General features: G+C 35.8%; 1 protein-coding gene across 1 annotated transcript; it reads left to right on the forward strand.

Moving 5' to 3' along the window:
- Window positions 1–14,258: 14,258 nt before the first annotated feature.
- On the forward strand, window positions 14,259–17,818 carry LOC142617275 (G-type lectin S-receptor-like serine/threonine-protein kinase At1g67520). Its single transcript, XM_075790057.1, has 7 exons — window positions 14,259–15,471; window positions 16,028–16,132; window positions 16,239–16,438; window positions 16,525–16,735; window positions 16,866–17,103; window positions 17,220–17,370; window positions 17,510–17,818. The coding sequence occupies exons 1-7, from the start codon at window positions 14,259–14,261 to the stop codon at window positions 17,816–17,818; spliced, it is 2,427 nt and encodes an 808-aa protein (XP_075646172.1).
- The last annotated feature ends 2,131 nt before the right edge of the window (window positions 17,819–19,949 follow it).

The raw sequence follows: 19,949 nt of genomic DNA on the forward strand, positions 1-19,949 counted from the left end.
GCCTAATTAAAAACGTGCTTAGAGTTTCTTTTATATAATAGAAGAAGTAGATCTGAAACACTAATTATTTTTGTGCTTGAACTGCTGTTTGGGCTTAACTTAAAATTCTACAAATACGTGTTTTGATCGGTCAAGCCTGTCTCTCAATCGATCGAACCAGACAGATTCTCGAATTCTTTTTTCTGCAGCTTGTATATTCTTGAATCTTAACTTGTATCACCTTAAGCATTTTTTAATAATACCTATAGATTCTAAGATCTATATCTAGACAAGTTTATGTTCACAATTTGCCAAGATCTATATCTAAGATCGAACCATGCATTTTTTTTTTGTTTTGCCTTATCATATTTTGTTTTATTTTTTAGGCATATTTTCCTTTTCAACTTTTTCTTTTCTTTTAGAGGCAACACCTTATGATTTTTTATGTGCAAGTGCTACACTTTCTCAAGCACAAAAACTTTTTAGATGCACTAAGGTGTTTATGATTAGCTAATAAACAGCGGTAAGATGGTTATTTATGCATTTCTCTTAGGATTTTTTAGTCCTTACAATAAAAAGAATGTGATTTCAAAATCAAGAGCATTTGATCAAAAGCTATAAACAACTCACACAAAACATGCACTACATAGCACAAATTAGCAAAATGCATAAAAATAAGCCCATCCAAGCTAACCAAGGTACACAGACATGTTATGCAAAGATAAAATGACCAACCTCAATTACACATCCATTATCTGTAATACAAAAGAAATAAAAAAAAATTGTTTCAAAAAAAAAATTATGACCAAAACTAAAAGAACACATTATGTTTAATAAATTAAATGCAAAAACAATGCATGACAGTGCTAAACTAAGCTATAAAGGGTACACAAAAAAGAAATATCAATTTCTTTATTAACCCATGAGTACATGTAAAAACTAGTACATACTCATACAAAATCATATTTATCTCAAAATAATCATGCACTTAGTTGAGAAATACATACTATTCGAGTTTCTCCACAATATCAAGCATGTTCTAAATCAAGAGAGAGATAGCATAATTCATGTAATCCTCAAGAAAAATAAAACTAGACATAAAATAAAATATTTTTGTCTTTTTGTAAATTTTCAATGTTTTTGGATTCTTTTTTTAAAAAAAAAAACAATAAAAAAAAAAAACAAAAACAAAACATGTCCACAAACAATTGAAAGAATTAAATCAGGGACAAGTAACCAACACTCACCTTAGTATGTCTTTTCTCACTCATATAGCACGAGTCTTCGGCTTTGTAGGTGAAAACCCATGAGAAGCAAAGTGTATTTGAGGGATTACACCAATCTTCTAAGAAAAACTGAAATCCTGCAAATTCCTTTCACAAGCCTCAAAAAGATCAACTGAAACAATAGTGTCTTTTTTATTCAAAACATCACAATAAAAAATAGTAAGACACTTAAAATTATCCATGATAATAGGGATCAAGGATCAACTCTAGGTATAATAACCTAAATTAAGAGCTACCCCGCTCTGATACCACTTATTAAGTTTTAGACTCCTGTAAACTAGATTGCTTAACCTAATTAACTAACCAAGTTGGTTATTAGGTTTATTATTCAAATCTAGTTTAACACAATAAAATCATATCATGTAAAGCAGTGGAAATATAAATAAGACCATGATATATTGACCCAAGAAAACCAAACTGGTAAAAAACCTGAGGAAGATTTAACCTAACTCTCCTCAAGGTAAAAAGCAAATCCACTGTGAAAGAATTGAACTTTGTACAATAGAACTTAAACCACTTACATTCTATTACTTCATCGAGTAGAAAACTTACTACCACAATTCCATGATAGCTCCGAGTCCTCAGACTACTTCTTTTCTAGGCCTTTGCAACACAAGCATCCACACTTGTGAAATCAACACAAACTCTCCTATTTGTGACTCCAAGACCACTCTTGAAGGTTTAAATCATCAGCACCTTTGATGACTAGAGAAGACAGCAACTTTTACAACACTGGATCTTGAAGTTCTTGAAGGAATAACACCAATAGAGGATATAAGAGAGCTTTTTGGATACAAAACCCTAGATACAAAGAGGCACACTCTTCTCTCTTTGAAAAGCCTTATTAAAAATGTGCTTAGGATTTCTTTTATATAATAGAAGAAGTAGATCTAAAACCCTAATCCTTTTTGGGATTGAACTACTGTTTGGGCTTAACTTAAAATTCTGCAAATACGTGTTTCTATCGGTCGAGCCTATCTTTTGATCGATTGAACCAAGAAAATTCTCGAATTATTCTTTTTGCAGCTTGTATATTCTTGAATTTTGACTTGTATCACCTTGAGCATTGTCTAATAATTCCTATAGACTCTACGATCTATATTTAGACAAGTTTGTATTCACGATTTGTCAATTGTTCTAAACTTTTAGAACCTAACAAATTATATTGAAGTGAAATTCAAATTCAAAATATATTTGCCAAGGGCCTACTTCTTAAATTGGCTCATTCCTATGCACAAAGTGCTTGAAGTTTAAGCAGGGATGGATTAGGGGGGAGGCTCCCTGGTTCTAAGAAATTTTTTCCACTAGTTATATTTTTTTATTTTTGCAGTTGAGCCCCCTCTTCCAAAACTTTAGAGCACTAATATTGGGGGTGTAAAAACCACTCAGTTGCTATTTAATCAACTTGACTCTTAAAATCATGCTTCATTTGGGTATGCAAACTCAAAAAAAATTACATCTTAACTATAGTAAGGTTGCATATATGCAACCTTACTTTTCATGAGTTTGTAAAGAAAAAAAAAAAGATTTTTAATCTCTCACACTCTCTCTTTCTCTCTCTTTCAGACTCCTATCTCCTTAATCTTTTCTCCTCTTTGTCTCACGCTCTCTCCTCTCTTCCTCTCATGGTAAGGCCTCTCTCTCTCTCTCTCAAGATCGGCTTTAGGTGGTCGTGGTTTTAGATTGGCTTTGGGTGGCCATGGGTTTTAGATTGGGTGGGTTTCCAGTGGGCGTGGGGTTATGGGGCCTTGGGTGGCTGTGGGTTTTGCTCGTCATGGGCCATCATGGGTCTTGGGTTTGATGGGTTTTTCTTGCTGTGGGTCTTAGGTTTGATGGGTTTTTCTTGCTACTTTGTCCTCTGCCTCCCTCTCTCACATCTTGATGGGTATAGGTCATGGGGCCATGGTCCAGCCACGCCGGTGAGGATTGAGATTTCTGGAGTGTGTTTGGTTTAGTTTAGGTTAATTTATTTATTTATTTATTTTTATTTATATTTATTTATTTATTTATTTATTTGCTATTGGATTGATTTTTGGATGGATGTTGATTGTGGTGGCAGTGGAGGTCAGTTTTAGTTGTAGCGGAGGCAACCAATTTTGATCATGGGTGTGCTGGTTGCTGGTTGGATATATTTGTGGCTATGGGTGAAGAGAAAAAGAGAGAGTGAGAGTAGAATTTTTTATTAGTATTTTATTAGATAATTTATATTATTTTATTGAATTGTAGTTTATATTATTTTATTGGGTTGTATACAAAAATAAAGATGGGAAGTAGGGTGAATAGTAAAGTGAGTTGGTATAATAGATAAAACAGGTTTTTAGATGGGAAAATAGAAATCAATTCCAATCCCTAGATGCTAGTGCTCTTAGGCTCCCCTCCCCTCTAATCAACCTAGCCAACTCAACCCATCTAGCAACCACCAAAACGAAAAACTTAACAAAAATAAAAAATAAAAATAAAAATCCTAGCCAGCCTAGTATAAGAGCATTTATATTAGCTATTGCAAAACAAATTAGTCTGTTTTAAGATAAGAACCTATTTTTTCTATTTTACATACTGATTTTTCAAAAAGTTTCACATTAGATTATTTATTTTACACTACATTACATTAGAATATCAATTTTTCTTGATATTTTTAATTGTTTCTGTTGGGCGGACCACAATTTGACTCCTTACAACTACTCTAAAAACAAGCCCGAGAGATGTGATGTCAAATGCCATAAAATATTTGAGTGTGTCTTCCTTATCGCCAATTGATTTTGAGGTGGAATGACACAGTTCACAGTCTGACAAATGGTATCAGAGCTAAGGTTATGGGTTCGAGTCACGAGAGTGTCATTGTGAGGGAGAGATTGTTGGGAGGACCACAATTCAACTCTCTACAACCACTCCAAAAACAGGCCCACGGGGCGTGATGTCGAATGCCAGAAAGATTTGAGTGTGTCTTCCTCATCACCAATTGGTTTTGAAGTGGAATGACACAGCTCACGGTGCAACAATTTCTCTTTCTTCACACACAAGAACCGCCATCTACTCTCTTCCTTCAACCTTGGGATATGTAAAGAAAAAAAATAAGTTATATGCAAAGTGAGTAATATCAGTGTAAATTTATACAATTACTATAGCAACTTGCAAATTAACATATTTTTAGTTTGACTGATGCGAGTGATTTTGGAAGTTGAATGTGTAAAAGTGATACTTTTTATTTTTATTCTTTCTATTTTGCATTGTTTAATGCAAATTCTCTAAAGAAACAAGACTATTTTGCGTTTTTTTTTTTTTGTATTTTTCTTGGTTGATAATTTGTTAATACTATATGGATGTCTATTTGAAGTTTTTATTTCTTATATTCCACCCCCCTAACTTGAAATCCTAGATCTGGGAAAAATGAGTCAAGGCATATTGTAATTAGCTCCTAAAAAAATTCATAATATATTTTATTTAAATAAATTGATAGTTGACATATTTTCAAATTATGCAAATCCCATTATAAATATGGGTTCTCTTATAATGTGTTATCAATCAAGTGGATTGAGATGTATTTGTTTAGGACTTCCTTCATACATGTAGGCCGTCAGGTCGAACCATGTGATTTCCTCGTGTCTTTCTCTTTTATGTTTCTGCCCACTAATACAATCTTAACATCAATATTTTCAATTTCTTTTTTTATTTTAACATAGTATTAGAGCATGAAATTTTAAGTTCTATCTGTCTCTTTCACTCTACCTCCATTCAAAATCTCACGTATTACTCGCACTTATTAACGGAGAGATCGAGCCCACACATGAGGGGGAGAATGTTAGAATTTATATAGTTAAAGAATTAAATTTACCACTTTATTTTCTATACTTTTGGGATAATCAAATATGGTATTAAAGCAAAAGATATTGGCCTCCAAAAAAAAAATGATTTGTCCTTTTGTTCCACCAAAATATCATCACAGTAACCCTACTATCATAGCCAAAAAGCTTCTTTTTTTTTTTTTCTTTTTTTTTACACAAAATGCAACATTCCCACTTACACATGCTTTATCATGACGCCCTTCTTCATTGATATTTCTCAAGACATTATTGTAGCCATTCTCCGACTTTTAATTTTTATAGCCATCCTTAAGCCAGAACAACCTTATTTTAGTTACTGATGCAGCCATTTTTAGGCCAAAAGAGCCTTCTTCCATCATTTTTTCATTGTCAACATCCCATTCTCTGATAGGCCAAAAGCATATTGACCCATTGTGATGGATTAATTGATTAATTTGCCAAGTTCAATTAATTAAACAATTTAACATGCAAAGCACGTGGTAGCACAAACAAATCACCAAATAAACTAAGTATGCAGCAGAAATAAATAACACGGTGATTTGTTTACAAATGGGAAAAACCTACACGGCAAAAACCCCACCGGGTGATTTTAAGGTCACCACTCCCGAAACTCCACTATTATCACAACAAGCGGTTACAAGTAAAGGAATCCCAAGTAACTTACCAACCTACAGTTGAACCCTTACCCCAATACCCAATTGGACTTGTTCTGTAGTGACAGTTTCTCCTTCCAATGCACGGCTTCCAAGTACGTGACTAACCAATTGCGTGGATCCCAGTATGCGACTTCAATCACCAACTAGAGAAGATTGTTGGCTGCAAAGTTCTTCAATTCATCCACACAATGAAGATCAAGAAGATACTTAGTTACAAAACTCTACGGTGCAAAGACACAGCAACTTCTTCACAAAAGAGATGAACTAGGGCAAGAACTTCGTCTCAAGTTACAATTTGCATAAACAAGGATTTCCCAATGCTTGTACAACTTGCCACACTTTGACGGCCCTTAGAATAATCATTTTATATGTCTAGGGTTAGGAGAAAAGAGGGCCCAAAGACACATCACGGATTAGAATCAAAACAGAACTAGGAATCTGTTTTTCTTAAATCTCGACAGCTACAGGTGTCGAGGTGCTGTCGAGCAGCTGTTGAGCCTCGGGGCTAGAACAGCTTCTTAAAGCTTGATAGATGCAGCTGTCGAGCCAGCTGTCAAGCTTTAATGAAGAGCATTTCTTAACTTGTTTCTTGAACAGACTTGCATGGCTTTAACACTTGATCTTGAAACCTTGTTTCTTGAAGCATTAACCTCAGCCTAAATCTACCCAATTACAAGTAAAGTGAGTTTTGACAAAGGATTAACCAATTACATAAATAATGAATGACATATGTTCTAAACAGATGAAACACATATGTCTTAACAATCTCCCCTTTTGGCAATCCGTGACAAAACCACAACTAACAAATGAACATATGAGAGAAGTCATAAATCACTCAACTTATACTCACTTGTTGAATAAAATAAAATCTATCCTATCACAAACTCTTGAAAAACTTTGCAAGAAGAGAGTTTATGACAAGTAGATTTTGACAACCTGTATTTCTGAAACACTTTAAACAAAACTCATCAAGACATCTTAGTGTGAAACATAAATAATAGATTGCATACAAATAAAAAAACATGTGTATAAAGGGAGAAAAGAAACAACACATGTAGAGGTAGGTGAAGAAAACATACAACATCATATATATATAACAAAAATGAGCACAATGTATGTAATAATGGTCACAAGACCTAGGTACAAGAAGAAAATGTATCTAAAGTAGAGAAAAGAAAAAGATACAAGTAATCCTCATTACATCCCTCAGCACTCAACACTCCCCCTATCAAAATGTCCCTATACAAGCTCTCCTCCTAAGTATAACTACTCTCATAACCCAAAACTACTCCCCCTTTTTGTCACGAGTGACAAAGGGTAGAGTGTCAAGTAGACATCTCATTGGTAGAGCTAGCATAGACATCTCATCAGTAGAGCTAGCATCTCCATCATCATCATCATCTGAAGCATCATCGTCATCACCATCATCATCCCCAGATGTGGAAGCCACAGGAGGTGGTGGAGGAGAACCTCGGGAGCAAAGCCACCCATGGTCGCCTGTCGCCTAGCAATGTGACCAACACGAACATTCACCTGATACAACTCTGTAAAGAGCATATCCAGGCAAGCATCTATGCGCTGAAGCTGGGCCATGATATCTCCTAGTGACACATCGCTCGAAGAGGAAGAGGGAGTGGGTTAAGCACGAGCAGATCTAGATGGAGCAGAATGGGAGGAAGGAGCTGCCGAACCTGTCTAACGCGACCGAAACTGTGCCTCATTACGTTTTACGGTAGCGACATCTATGGCAACCATGATAGAAAAAGGGTCGGAGACAAGTTAAGGGATAGAAAAATGGCGTACAATCCTCATGATAGCGGAAGGAAAGATGAGCTTATCACGGGTAGCCGTATCCTTATACACATCTAAGATAGAAAAGATGAAATGTGAAGGAAAATCAATGGTAAGATCCTCAATAAGAGACAACAGAAAACGAGCACTAGGCTTTGTGATAGAGTTGTAGTGAGAGAGAGGATGTAGGACAAAAGTCATTACCATGTTTAAGAAACGAGGACCTTTAGCATAAGGTCGACATGACATAAACTAGCGCTCACCCCAATCAGAAGGGCGCTCACAGAAAGCAGAAATCATCTCGTCTTTGGACACAGTCCTTAGACGCTTACAACCAGGGTAGTCAGGATGCGCAACTCTCGAAACATGGAGCATATCGGATACTAACTCCGGTGTGACAACTATGTGCGTACCTTGAACGCGAGTAAGAAAGAGAGGTACTGAATAATCGAATCCATGCATGTTGGAGTAAAACTCCTGAATCAGCACGAAAGGACAAGTGACCGGGACGTCACACAGTGACTCCCATTCCCGTTTGTGAAAGACATTGGGAAGGTCAGTGTCGGCAAAGTTTGCCAGAACAACGTGGCGTTCCGAATGAACACCTCGTTTAAAGAAGTTCTCCAAGAAGTCCTGATGGGCTTTCTCATCACGGAACCAAACAGAAATGGGAATGGAATCAGAAGATGAAGAGGCCCTAGAACGAAGAGGGTTCTGGGTTGGAATAGACTTACGTTTTGGTGCCATAGACACTACTAATGCAAGCAGAAAGTGAGGGGGGAGAAAGAAACACTCAAAAGAGTTTCAACACAATTCAAATATAACAAGTATATTGAAAAGATAGAACGTATGCATGGGGAATGCATGAACATGTGACATGCAATATGAAAAACATCATGGGTTCAGCCCAATCCAATCCTACCAGCACACAAACATATTTCACACATCTAAATGCATGAGAATACTGTTGGAATGCGAATGTGATGCAATGCATGGAGTTTTTAAGATAGAAACTACAAAACACATCCCAAAAATTTCAACAAAAACCCATCAATTTTGAAAAACCCCAAAATTTTTCAAAAGCCCCAAAATCTAGGTTTCAAAAACATGAAATGCATGCAGAATGATGAATAAGAATCTTACCAAGTGAAGAAAAACTTGAAGAAGCTTTGAGAAACCTTGAGAAATGGATTTGGAGTGAAAGAGAAAGGTTGGGAAGGTGAATAAACAAATCTGTCGAGAGAGAGATCGAGAGAAATGACAATCGGATTGCAAAAAACCTTTACATAGAACCTCAGTAAATCCTGACAACTACAGGTATCGAGGGGTGTTGAGACATCTATCGAGGTATGTGGCAAGAAATACACATCGACAGATCCAGCTATCGAGAATGTGTTGAGGAACGAGACAGGACACGAGAATAGATGCTCAATCGATCCACCAGGTGTCGAGAAGCTATCGAGAGGACAGAAGGTTTCTCGATCGATCCAGAAGGTGTCAAGAAGCTATCGAGATTATGATAAGAAAAAGATGAGAAGCTCGACAGACAGCCAGGTATCAAGGAGGTGTCGAGCCAAACTTTCAAAATAGTTTTTCAAGAAAGGAAAAACACGAACATGAATGCAATTACTCATGCAACTCAACCAATGATCCAATCAACATATTAGACTCTCAAAATCATCTCTCAAAAACAATTTTAAGCACAGGGATCTCAAAATACACACTCACACACTAAACAAGTCTAACCGATTTTATATTTCAAAAACAAGTCAAGACAGTTTAGTGAGCATACATCAACACATGTAAACCTTGTGATGACCAAATCACATTGTACTTGCACATGTATCAAGAGTAGCAAAGAATATTGCGTGTTATGTGTGAAAACATCGCAAGATTACATAAGTGTCTTTATGTTATGACGATTTAAGATATGAGAAAATCACTTTAACTCACACACAATCATAACTGTTTGATGGGGATTATCACCTTTGAGGTACATCCTATAACTCCCACATCTCCTAGAAAACACCCTTGCAACCATATTTAAAGCATTTTTTATCTTTTTGACTTTATTTTCTTTGCATATTTTCTTTTTATTAAGCAACTTATGCATGGGTATATAAAAGAGAAATAAGAGATACCCAATTATGTTGAGCTTTTGACATTGCACTTTTGCTATGCCGAAGCATACAAATGTCATTGACATTGCACTTTTGCTATGCCGAAGCATACAGATGTCATATCATGATTGGTGAGTAACAGTGGTGAGATGGTTATTTATATCTTTCTCTTAGGATTTTCTAGTCCTACCCGTCAAAAAGAGTGATACAAGTGTTAAGTTCAAGAGATCACTTAACCTTACTCATCACAAACAAAAAGCCATAAAGCTCACTTACTTAGTTGTGCATAAGAATGCTCATCTAAGCTATAAGAGATACAAAGTTTAAAAAATTCTGTTTCAAAGGCCATTTTAAGGTTCACAAGAACCGATGTACACAAAACACACACTGTTTTTGTATTTTTCTGATTTTTCAAATTTTTTTTTTTGAAAAACAAAAATAAAAATAAAACTGAAAACACACAAACAAAAACATATTAAGCACGATAAAACAATGCATAAAACTAGATTGACTCAAAAACAGAAAGCAAAACACACAAGTAATGCAAAACAAAAACAAGAAGGGGAGAGAGAGAAAAAGTGAATAAATTACTTGGAACCCTTTTCCTTCCACACCTTGGAAGAACCTTTCCTCTTAGTGAACCCTTGAACCGGTGATAAGGGGGAACGATTGAAACCGTTCAAGTTTGAAAGGAACATTAGAGCTTTGAGAAGATCTCCAAGAGAAACAAAAGAGGTCTGAAGCTGATTCTGGTTCCCAGATGCTATCATGCCATTGCTCTGTTGAGTGGCTAACCACTTATAGTAATTTGGTCAAGTATAACCAGCAATACCACAATGATGACAGAGACTCTGCTTCTTCTGTTTAGGTTTTTGAGAGTTAGTCTTCTTAGTCCTAGGGTTTTTAGTGTCCTTCTTCTCAAGCTTAGGGGGTACTCTTAAGATAGATTTACCCTTGTTTACCTTGTTTAGGTTCTCACTGGCTAATTCAGTTTTAACATCATTGTTTTCAATTTTAATATTATTAGCAGGAGGAACAAAAACAGTAGTACTAGCGGAAGCAATATTAGAAGAAGAGAATTCATACTCCAATCCTGTTCGATCAGAAGCAGATTTCTGAATGCTGAGCATCTGATCTAGCTTCACACTTGATGCTCTCTCCAATTAAGCTCTGACTTGAAACAGCTCCTCTTCAAGTTTCTTGATCTTCTCAGCCAAGAAATTGTTCTCGAATCTCAGTGCCCCAATAGTTTGATTAGCTTCATCAAACTTTGTCGAAAGTTCATCACGGTTAAGTTCCACATCACTAAGCTTCTTGGTGGCTAGTCTATAGAGCTTCTCATGCTTCTCAGAAAGCTTGTACAGTTTCTCATTGGCTGCATGGATATCATCTTGATCATCCATCTTTTCAAACTTAGATTCCACCAATTCTTCTTCTTCATCCACATCTTCAACAATTCCTTCAGTAGGATTGACAGTGGCAGTGAAGGCATTCAAAATTCCGTCATCTTCATTGTCGGAATCATCCTCAGGCTTAGTGTCGCTCAAAGTAGCAGCTAGTGCCTTACTCTTCCCAATACTCTTAAGATATGTGGGACACTCCTGCTTTATGTGACCGAAACCTTGACATTCGAAGCACTTGGGTCCTGCGGGAACAGTGTACTAACCGCCATCCCTTGCATCCTTCTTCCCTTTATCTTGTCTCTTAAACTGAAAAGAACTAGATTGCCTACGGTCATTGTCGAAGCCTTTTCCATTGGCATTTTTTATGAATTTCTTGAATTGCCAGGTGATGTAGGACTTCATCTTAGAGTCTTCATCGTCCGATGACTTGTCTGTCTTACTACTCTTGGCCTTTAGTGCCATGCTCTTGCCTTTTCTCGACTTGCCAATTCTTGTCAATCCTAGCTCATAGGTTTGCAGATTACCAACCAGCTCAATCAAAGGAATCTTGTCAATATCCTTTGATTCCTCTATCGCCATGATCTTGGCATGGAATCTCTCGGGTAGAGATCTGAGCACTTTCCTCATAATCTTGGGTTCAAGAATGGTTTCCCCAAGATTGAAGGCTAAGTTCATTATGTCCTTGAGCTTGACATAGAACTCATCAAATGACTCATCCTCCTCTATCTTAATTTCTTTGAAGCTTGTAGTGAGCCTTTGTAGCTTCGAATCTTTGACCGCCTTTGTTCCCTCATAGGTTGTCTAGAGGATGGTCCATGCTTCCTCAGCAGTTTCAATGGAAAATATCTTCTTAAAATCCTCATTAGCGATCGCACTGAATAAGGCATTCAATGCTATGCTGTTGAAGTTTGCCGCCTTGATCTTAGCTTCATCCCAATCAGCCGACGCTTCTTTAGGCTTGGTCCAGCCTATCCCCACAGCTTGCCACATCTTCTCATCTAGAGACTACAAGAAAGCTCTCATTCGTACTTTCTAGTATGCATAGTTAGTACCATCAAACAATGGAGGTATGATAAGAGACTGACCTCTATCCATGACAAACAGGGGTCAATGGATCACACACAAAGATTAAACCCTAATCAGAGTGTGCCTGCTCTGATACCACTTGATAGGCTAAAAACGTATTGACCCCTTATGATGGATTAATTGATTAATTAGCCAAGTTCAATTAATTAAACAATTTAACATGCAAAACATGTGGTAGCACAAACAAATCACCAAATAAACTAAGTATGCAGCGGAAAATAAATAACACGGTGATTTGTTTACGAATGGGAAAAACCTACACGGCAAAAACCTTAACGGGTGATTTTAAGGTCACCACTCTCGAAACTCCACTATTACCATAACAAGCGGTTACAAGTAAAGGAATCCCAAGTACCTTACCAACCTACAGTTGGACCCTTACCCCAATACCCAATTGGACTTGTTCTGTAGTGACAGTTTCTCCTTTTAATGCACGGCTCCCAAGTACGTGACTAACCAATTGCGCGGATCCTAGTACGCGACTTTAATCACCAACTAGAGAAGATTGTTGGCTGCAAAGTTCTTCAATTCATCCACACGATGAAGATCAAGAAGATGCTTGGTTACAAAACCCTATGGTGCAAAGACACAGCAATTTCTTCACAAAAGAGATGAACTAGGGCAACAACTTCGTCTCAAGTTACAATTTGCATGAACAAAGATTTCTCAATACTTGTGCAACTTGCCACACTTCCACGGCCCTTAGAATAATCATTTTATATGTCTAGGGTTAGGAGAAGAAAATGCCCAAAGACACATCTACGAATTAGAATCAAAACAAAACTAGGTATCTGTTTTTCTTAAATCTCGACAGCTACAGGTGTCAAGGTGCTGTCGAGCAACTGTTGAGCCTCGGGGCTAGAACAGCTTCTTAAAGCTTGATAGATGCAACTGTCGAGCCAGCTGTCGACCTTTAATGAAGAGCACTTCTTAACTTGTTTCTTGAACAGACTTGCATGGCTTTAACACTTGATCTTGAAATCTTGTTTCTTGAAGCATTAACCTCATCCTAAATCTACCCAATTGCAAGTAAAGTGAGTTTTGACAAAGGATTAGCCAATTACATAAATAATAAATGACATATGTTCTAAACAGACGAAACACATATGTTTTAACAATCTCCCCTTTTGGCAATCCGTGACAAAACCACAACTAACAAATGAACATATGAGAGAATTTCTTTGAAAGATATTCTGCCAGAACTTTTCAATACCATGTTTAACTGCCAGAATTTCTTTGAAAGTGGAATGATAATGGAGTTCTGGGAAAGATCACAAGAAGTGGTAATGGTATCAGTGACTGCTGAGGATATGACTGCTGAGGATGATGAACTGGAACTAGATTGAGCGTTTCCGCGTCTGCGTTTAGTCCAGACGCGTTTTGCTCTTTTTTTTTTTTTTTTTCCCCAGCCGCACTTGTTGACTGTCCTACGTTTCTCCTCTTTTTTTTTTCCTGCAGCAACACGCTTTTCAGGGACAAACGGCTACTGTTCATGAACAGTAGCCGTATATATCTGACTTTTCAGCTGCTTTTTGTCGTGAACCGTGCATTCGTGTACTGTTTACGAACCCACAAATTTTATTTTCAGCTATTTTTTTTATTAAAAATGGGTCCCACAATATTATTTATACATTTAAAAATTATTTTGCTACAGTGTTTTCAGTTTTCAGTTTTTAATTTTCAGCAATAAATTCTATCCAAAAAAACCCATAAACAACAAGGTTTGCTAATAGATTTGATCAGAATTCGGAAGTACCACAATGACACATTCTGACAATGTGTGGAACAAAATTGAAGAAAGAAAAATAAAAAATTTCTTTGACCACTAAATTATTTACTCACTCTGGGTGCGATGGGGCCATACCTGCCTATATTTTATGTATATATTCACATCATCTCACCAGTGAAATTTCCTTTCATTCTTTTGGCTGTCAATAAATAAGATCGCATATTGTGTTGATCGAATTACACCTCTAGTCTTCTGTCCTAAACCTGCCCGCTAAATTTGATAGTGGTTATATTTTTCCATTTCACATTGATTCCTTGTTACCACTCTACGCTAGCTGCATGAATTCAATCAAGCAGTAGCCTAGTGAAAAATTCAGTGGTATATATCATGAATAACATCGTTCAAATTATCAGATTAGTTTTCGTGCTCTTCTTCCCATGCCTGCCGACTCTTCATGCTCTACCATGGATATATGTACCATCTGCGGAGATGTCTTCTGCGGGTGACAGTCTCAATCCTGGTGACACGCTCAATTTCTCAACATACATAGTTTCTGCTAAAAGGACATTCGCTTTGGGGTTCTTCAAGCGGATCGAGAGTGCTACTCAAAATTCCTACTTGGCAATATCAGAGATAGCTGATCAAAGTAGAGGTTTCAATCTTTTTGTGTGGTTTGGCAGTCGAGTCAATCCTATTGTTAACAACTCGGGCATGCTTACCTTGGACAACAAGGGAACATTGAAAGTTGTTCATCAAGGCGGCGATCCCATACTTCTATTCTCTGCTCCTCAACCTACTGTAAACACAGTCGCTACCCTTTTGGATTCTGGCAATTTTATCTTGAAAGAAGTGCACTTGAATGGATCTTTGAAACAGGTGTTATGGCAGAGTTTCGATTATCTTGCTGACACGCTTTTGCCTGGAATGAAATTAGGGGTCAACTACAGAACTGGTCAAACGTGGTCACTCACTTCATGGTTAACTGAGCACATCCCAGTTCCAGGGGCTTTCACCCTTGAATGGGACCCCAATGGACTTGAATTGGTCATTAAGCAAAGAGGGGTGGTTCATTGGAAAAGTGGGGTCTTGAGAGACAACCAATTTGAGAACATTTCACCAGATATAACATCTATGTATGAGTTCAACGTTGTTTCAAATCAGGATGAACAATCCTTCTCTTTCATGTATAAAAATCAAAGTCAGAAATTGCAGTACTGGTTGCTTTTGTCAATCGGCCAATTGCAGGATGATGTCCAAGCAGCCATAGCACGAGCAGATAAATGTGATGGCTATAACATTGATGGGGGATGTCAGAGGTGGAACCAGCCAGTGTGTAGGCATCATGGAGACACACTTGTTCTTAATCGTGGTCATTTTGTGTCTGAATATGATTCGAGCTCTTATATTTCAGATGCAAATCTTGGCTTCAGTGATTGTGAAGCCACTTGCTGGGGCAACTGCAGCTGTGTCGCTTTTAATAATCTGTTTGAAAATAGCACTGGATGCAAATTTTGGACAAATATTTCCAACTTCGTTGCGAACGACTGGCCATATTCAGAACTTGTCTATATTCTATCACCAATAAAGCCTTCTCACAGTGGTAAGTATACTAATTTTTTATGCTACGTACATTACACCAGTTTCCAATTTGGTCAACATACATATCATGGCCGTGTCATGACATGCTTTCTACGTAAAGAAGAGCAAACCAAAAGCCTTAAGAAGATTTATGGCAACAATTTTAGAGAAGAACCATTACTAAAATGATTGAATTGAGCTGACACATTATTTAACGTAGGTTTCCGAGTTTTAAAATAGGTGGTGTTATTTCAGTAACGAATGGAGCTCCATATGGTTGTATATTAATTAGTTGATGTCTCCATCTATTAGCTTAAGCTTTTGGATTGAGAAGCTGACATTAATGATATCTAAGCCTGGCTTTTGTATGTTCTTGAACTCCATGTGCTACGGGGATTTAAACTGTTAAGCTAATTAGACATCTCCAAGTCGTATCAAACAAAATAATTATAAGAACTCTTACTCAAACTTAACAACTCAATTTATAACATGGAAATACAAATTCTCCCATTTGAACAGTGTCTAGAGAGAGGATTTCTCAAATGATTTCTAACCACAACTATTATGACAACATGCAGGAAAAGAGAAGTGGATATGGATTGGCACTGGAATCACCTTTGCATTTGTAATTTTAGCCTGTATAGTGTGTTATCTACTAAGAAAGAAAAAAGCTGTACTTCAAGGTAGAGAGTTCACATATGGATTGAGCTCGTTAGATTAATTTTTGAACTTTCATTATTATTTGCTATCCTTAAATGGAAGTTATGCTTTTTAAGTAAATTTATACAGGGAATAAAGGAACAGATGAAGAAATGGAATTGTTTAATTTAGTGACTACAGATAGATCTATTGATGTGAATGAGGTTCCAAATGATAGAAAGAAGAGGCCTGATGTAAATATATTTAGCTACGAATGTGTTGTGGCTGCCACAAACAACTTCTCACTAGAAAGTAAGCTTGGAGAAGGGGGCTTTGGATCTGTTTATATGGTGAGCTCTAAAAAAATTTTTAAGAATAGATGGTCAAATTAACTTCTTTCTAATAGTGACTAAACACTATTTAATTATTACAACAGGGAACAATGTTAACAGGTCAAAAAGTAGCAATAAAGCGGCTATCAAAAATTTCACGGCAAGGAATAATTGAGTTCAAAAATGAGTTGATACTCATTTCTAAACTACAACACACAAATCTTGTTAAGCTTCTAGGTTGCTGCATTTTAAAAGAAGAAAGGATGCTAATCTATGAATACATGCCCAACAAAAGCTTGGACTACTTCCTATTTGGTTTGGAAAACTTTCAATTATTTATGCTAAGGATTCATTTATTCTTTTCTTTAAATTTACATATTTACTTATATTACTTGAAATTAACAAAGTAAATTATTGATCATATATAACTTTTCTTATTCGCTAGATTCAAGTAGAAGCAAGCTATTAGATTGGAAGAAACGTTTTAACATAATTGAAGGAATTGCTCAAGGATTGATCTATCTCCATAAATATTCAAGGTTAAAAGTAATTCATAGAGATTTAAAAGCCAGTAACATACTCCTTGATGAAAGTATGAATCCGAAGATCTCTGATTTTGGTATGGCAAGAATTTTCAATCAAAATAAATTGGAAGCAAATACTACTAGAATTGTTGGGACATAGTAAGTTAAATACACATCACTCATCTAAAAAGCATTACCAATTCAAAATATTATTGCTCGTATAAGTTGTCAACTCATTTTTCAAATGAAATTGTTTGTTTCATGTGCTTGTGTAGTGGATACATGTCCCCTGAGTATGCTAAGGAGGGCTTATTCTCTATAAAATCTGATGTTTATAGCTTTGGAGTCTTAATGCTTGAAATCGTGAGTGGTAGAAGAAGCAACAGCTTCCATCGTGCTGACCATGTTCTAAATCTAGTGGGTTATGTATGTAATTGATTTATATACATACATACATATATATATATATATATATATATATATATATATATATATAAACTATGCATCATATATATTTTGGTACTTTTGTATTTCAAACATTTATATAAATATTTTGTTTTTTTAGGCATGGGATTTATGGAAAGAAGGTGAAGGACTAGAGTTAATTGATCCAACAATAAGAGATTCATGTAACGAATATCAAGTACTGAGATGCATTCACATCAGTCTATTATGCGTGGAAGATGATGCAATTGATCGGCCTACCATTTCAAATATGCTATCTATGTTGACAAATGATAGTAGTCAATTGCCTTTGCCTAAAAAACCCGCATTTTCTATTGGCAAGAAAACAATTGTGGCAAATATTTCTAAGAAAGAATCAGAAGTTTATACCGTGAATGGCTTGTCCATTTCTGATATGGATGCCCGATAGAAGGCATAATTTTCATTCATCATCTTATATGTATGTTAGGTAGCTTAAATCATAGAAGGAGTAAAAGAGTAATAAAGGATTTACAAAGGAGGGGGAGCAAAGGCATCTATCTCGTGAGACCCAAAGCAAAAATCTGTGATGAAAGAGTGTAGAACCCTTTCCTTATTAGTCTTTTTACACAAAAGGGTTTATTTAGTTCTGTTATGGGCAATAAAATTAACTTCTCTAAGTGTGCGTCTGGGATGAGCTGATTTTCATCTTATCTCCACTTTCTAGTTTATTTTTGCTATCATTCATGGGTTTCACTGCACTTTTGATATTATTCAACGATTTCACTGTACTATTGAACTTATTTTTTAACTTTTTTTCTACACTTTCATTAAAAAGTTTTCAATTTCAACTAAATAAATTGCTCTAAACGGACACTAAGAGTCTGTTTGGGATTTGCTTATTTTGCTGAAATTGAAAAATTTTTGCTAAAAATACTGTAAATAAAGGTAAAAGTCAGCTAAAATAGTACAGTAAGACCCATGAATAGTATCAAAAAATATAATACGACTCATAAATAGTAGCAAAAATAAGCTAAATAGTAAAATGTATAATTTAGGAAAACCATTCGATGAAGGAATGTATCAAAATCAATGTTCATTGTGCCTCCTTCGCAAATTACGAGCTTAAAACCCATTTCAACTACTTTAACTGCTGCTAGATGAGCTCATTTGGCTTTAGCTATGAGAGTGTCTTGGTCTTCCGTTAACTCTGTCAATCAAAGATTACTTCTCCTTTATGATTTTATCCGTTGTTACTATGCATTCTTTTTCCTCAATGATGGCCACATTAAAGATAACTTTCAAAAAAGGAGTGATATGGGAGCTTAAGGGTCTATTTGGTTTGAGTGAAATAGGGAGAATAGAAAATAGAGAAGACAAAACTGATTTAAAGGGTGTTTGGTCAGATAAAAAAGAGGATGAGGTTAAAGTGTTTTCTCCCCTAACCCACTAATATTCTATTTATCCAATTTGGAGAGAAAATAGTGAGAGAGGGGGGGGGGGGGGTTGGGGGAAATAGTTGCAATCAATGACTAAACTACCCCACCTACTCTTATGTGCTAGATCTGCTAGTTTTTTTTTTTTGGTAAAATACTATTTTCGTCTTTAAATTTTACCAAAAGTTTGGTTTTCATTCCTAAACTTTAAGAAGTTCATTTTTCGTCCTTAAATTATTAAAAAGTTCATCTTTCATTCCTAAACAATTGGAAAAAAGTTCTTTTTTAATCCCTATTTTTGTCTCTAAACTATTGAAAAGATTCTTTACAACGTTTAGAGATGAAAAAAGAACTTTTTTAAAGTTTAGAAATGAAAAACAAACCTATGGTAAAGTTTAGAGACCAAAATAGTATTTTACCCTTTATTTGTAATATTTTCTTGAGCATCGTGGGCATGAACATGTTCTTTTGTTTTGCTCTTTTTCTTTTCTTTTTGGGTTTAATTGGACGTGATTTTTTTTTTTTTTACTTTTTTTCTATGCGTTATTTTTCTTTTTTTAATAAATTTGGTGATTGCCTTTTTTTTTTGTTGGTTGTTTGCCACTTTTTTGTTTTAATTGGGCATCATTTTTTAATAAGGGCTTATGAATGAATTTATACAAACTCATTTTTTTTTTCATCCCTCCACTTTTCCACCCCCAACCAAATACAAATGAGATAAACTAAAATATTTTCTATCTCTACACTTTTCCATTCTTTTCTTATTTTTTATCTTCCCACTTTTTCATCTCCCCAACCAAACAAAGCCTAATAGTTGCACCTAGTAAATTCCTTACTAGTAAATGTGTTATTCTAGGTACACAACTATTTAATATGTAATATTACCACTAATGAGAATCAATCACAAGATCAACCACAAAACTAGAAGTCAACTAAAGTAATATGGAAAGATCTCAAGCACAAACATAGAATGATATATTTTCCTATTTTGATTGTAGTTAGCATTAAATCTGTAAATGATGTGATCTGACTATATTTGAATTTATTTTTTGTATCCTATGATTTCAGCAATCTATAGTGACAATTGTGAAACCCCCGGCCTTTTTTTGGTGTTGGGCCAAACTCACGTGAATGGGTGGAGTCATA

This window comes from Castanea sativa, chromosome 11 (assembly GCF_040712315.1).
Source record: "Castanea sativa cultivar Marrone di Chiusa Pesio chromosome 11, ASM4071231v1".
Taxonomy (NCBI): domain Eukaryota; kingdom Viridiplantae; phylum Streptophyta; class Magnoliopsida; order Fagales; family Fagaceae; genus Castanea; species Castanea sativa.

Coding starts and splice junctions, on each gene's coding strand:
- LOC142617275 (XM_075790057.1), top strand. CDS start 14,259: ATGAATAACATCGTTCAAATTATCAGATTAGTTTTCGTGCTCTTCTTC. Junction 16,439..16,524: donor GCTTTGGATCTGTTTATATG/GTGAGCTCTAAA, acceptor TTATTACAACAG/GGAACAATGTTAACAGGTCA. Junction 16,736..16,865: donor CTTGGACTACTTCCTATTTG/GTTTGGAAAACT, acceptor CTTATTCGCTAG/ATTCAAGTAGAAGCAAGCTA.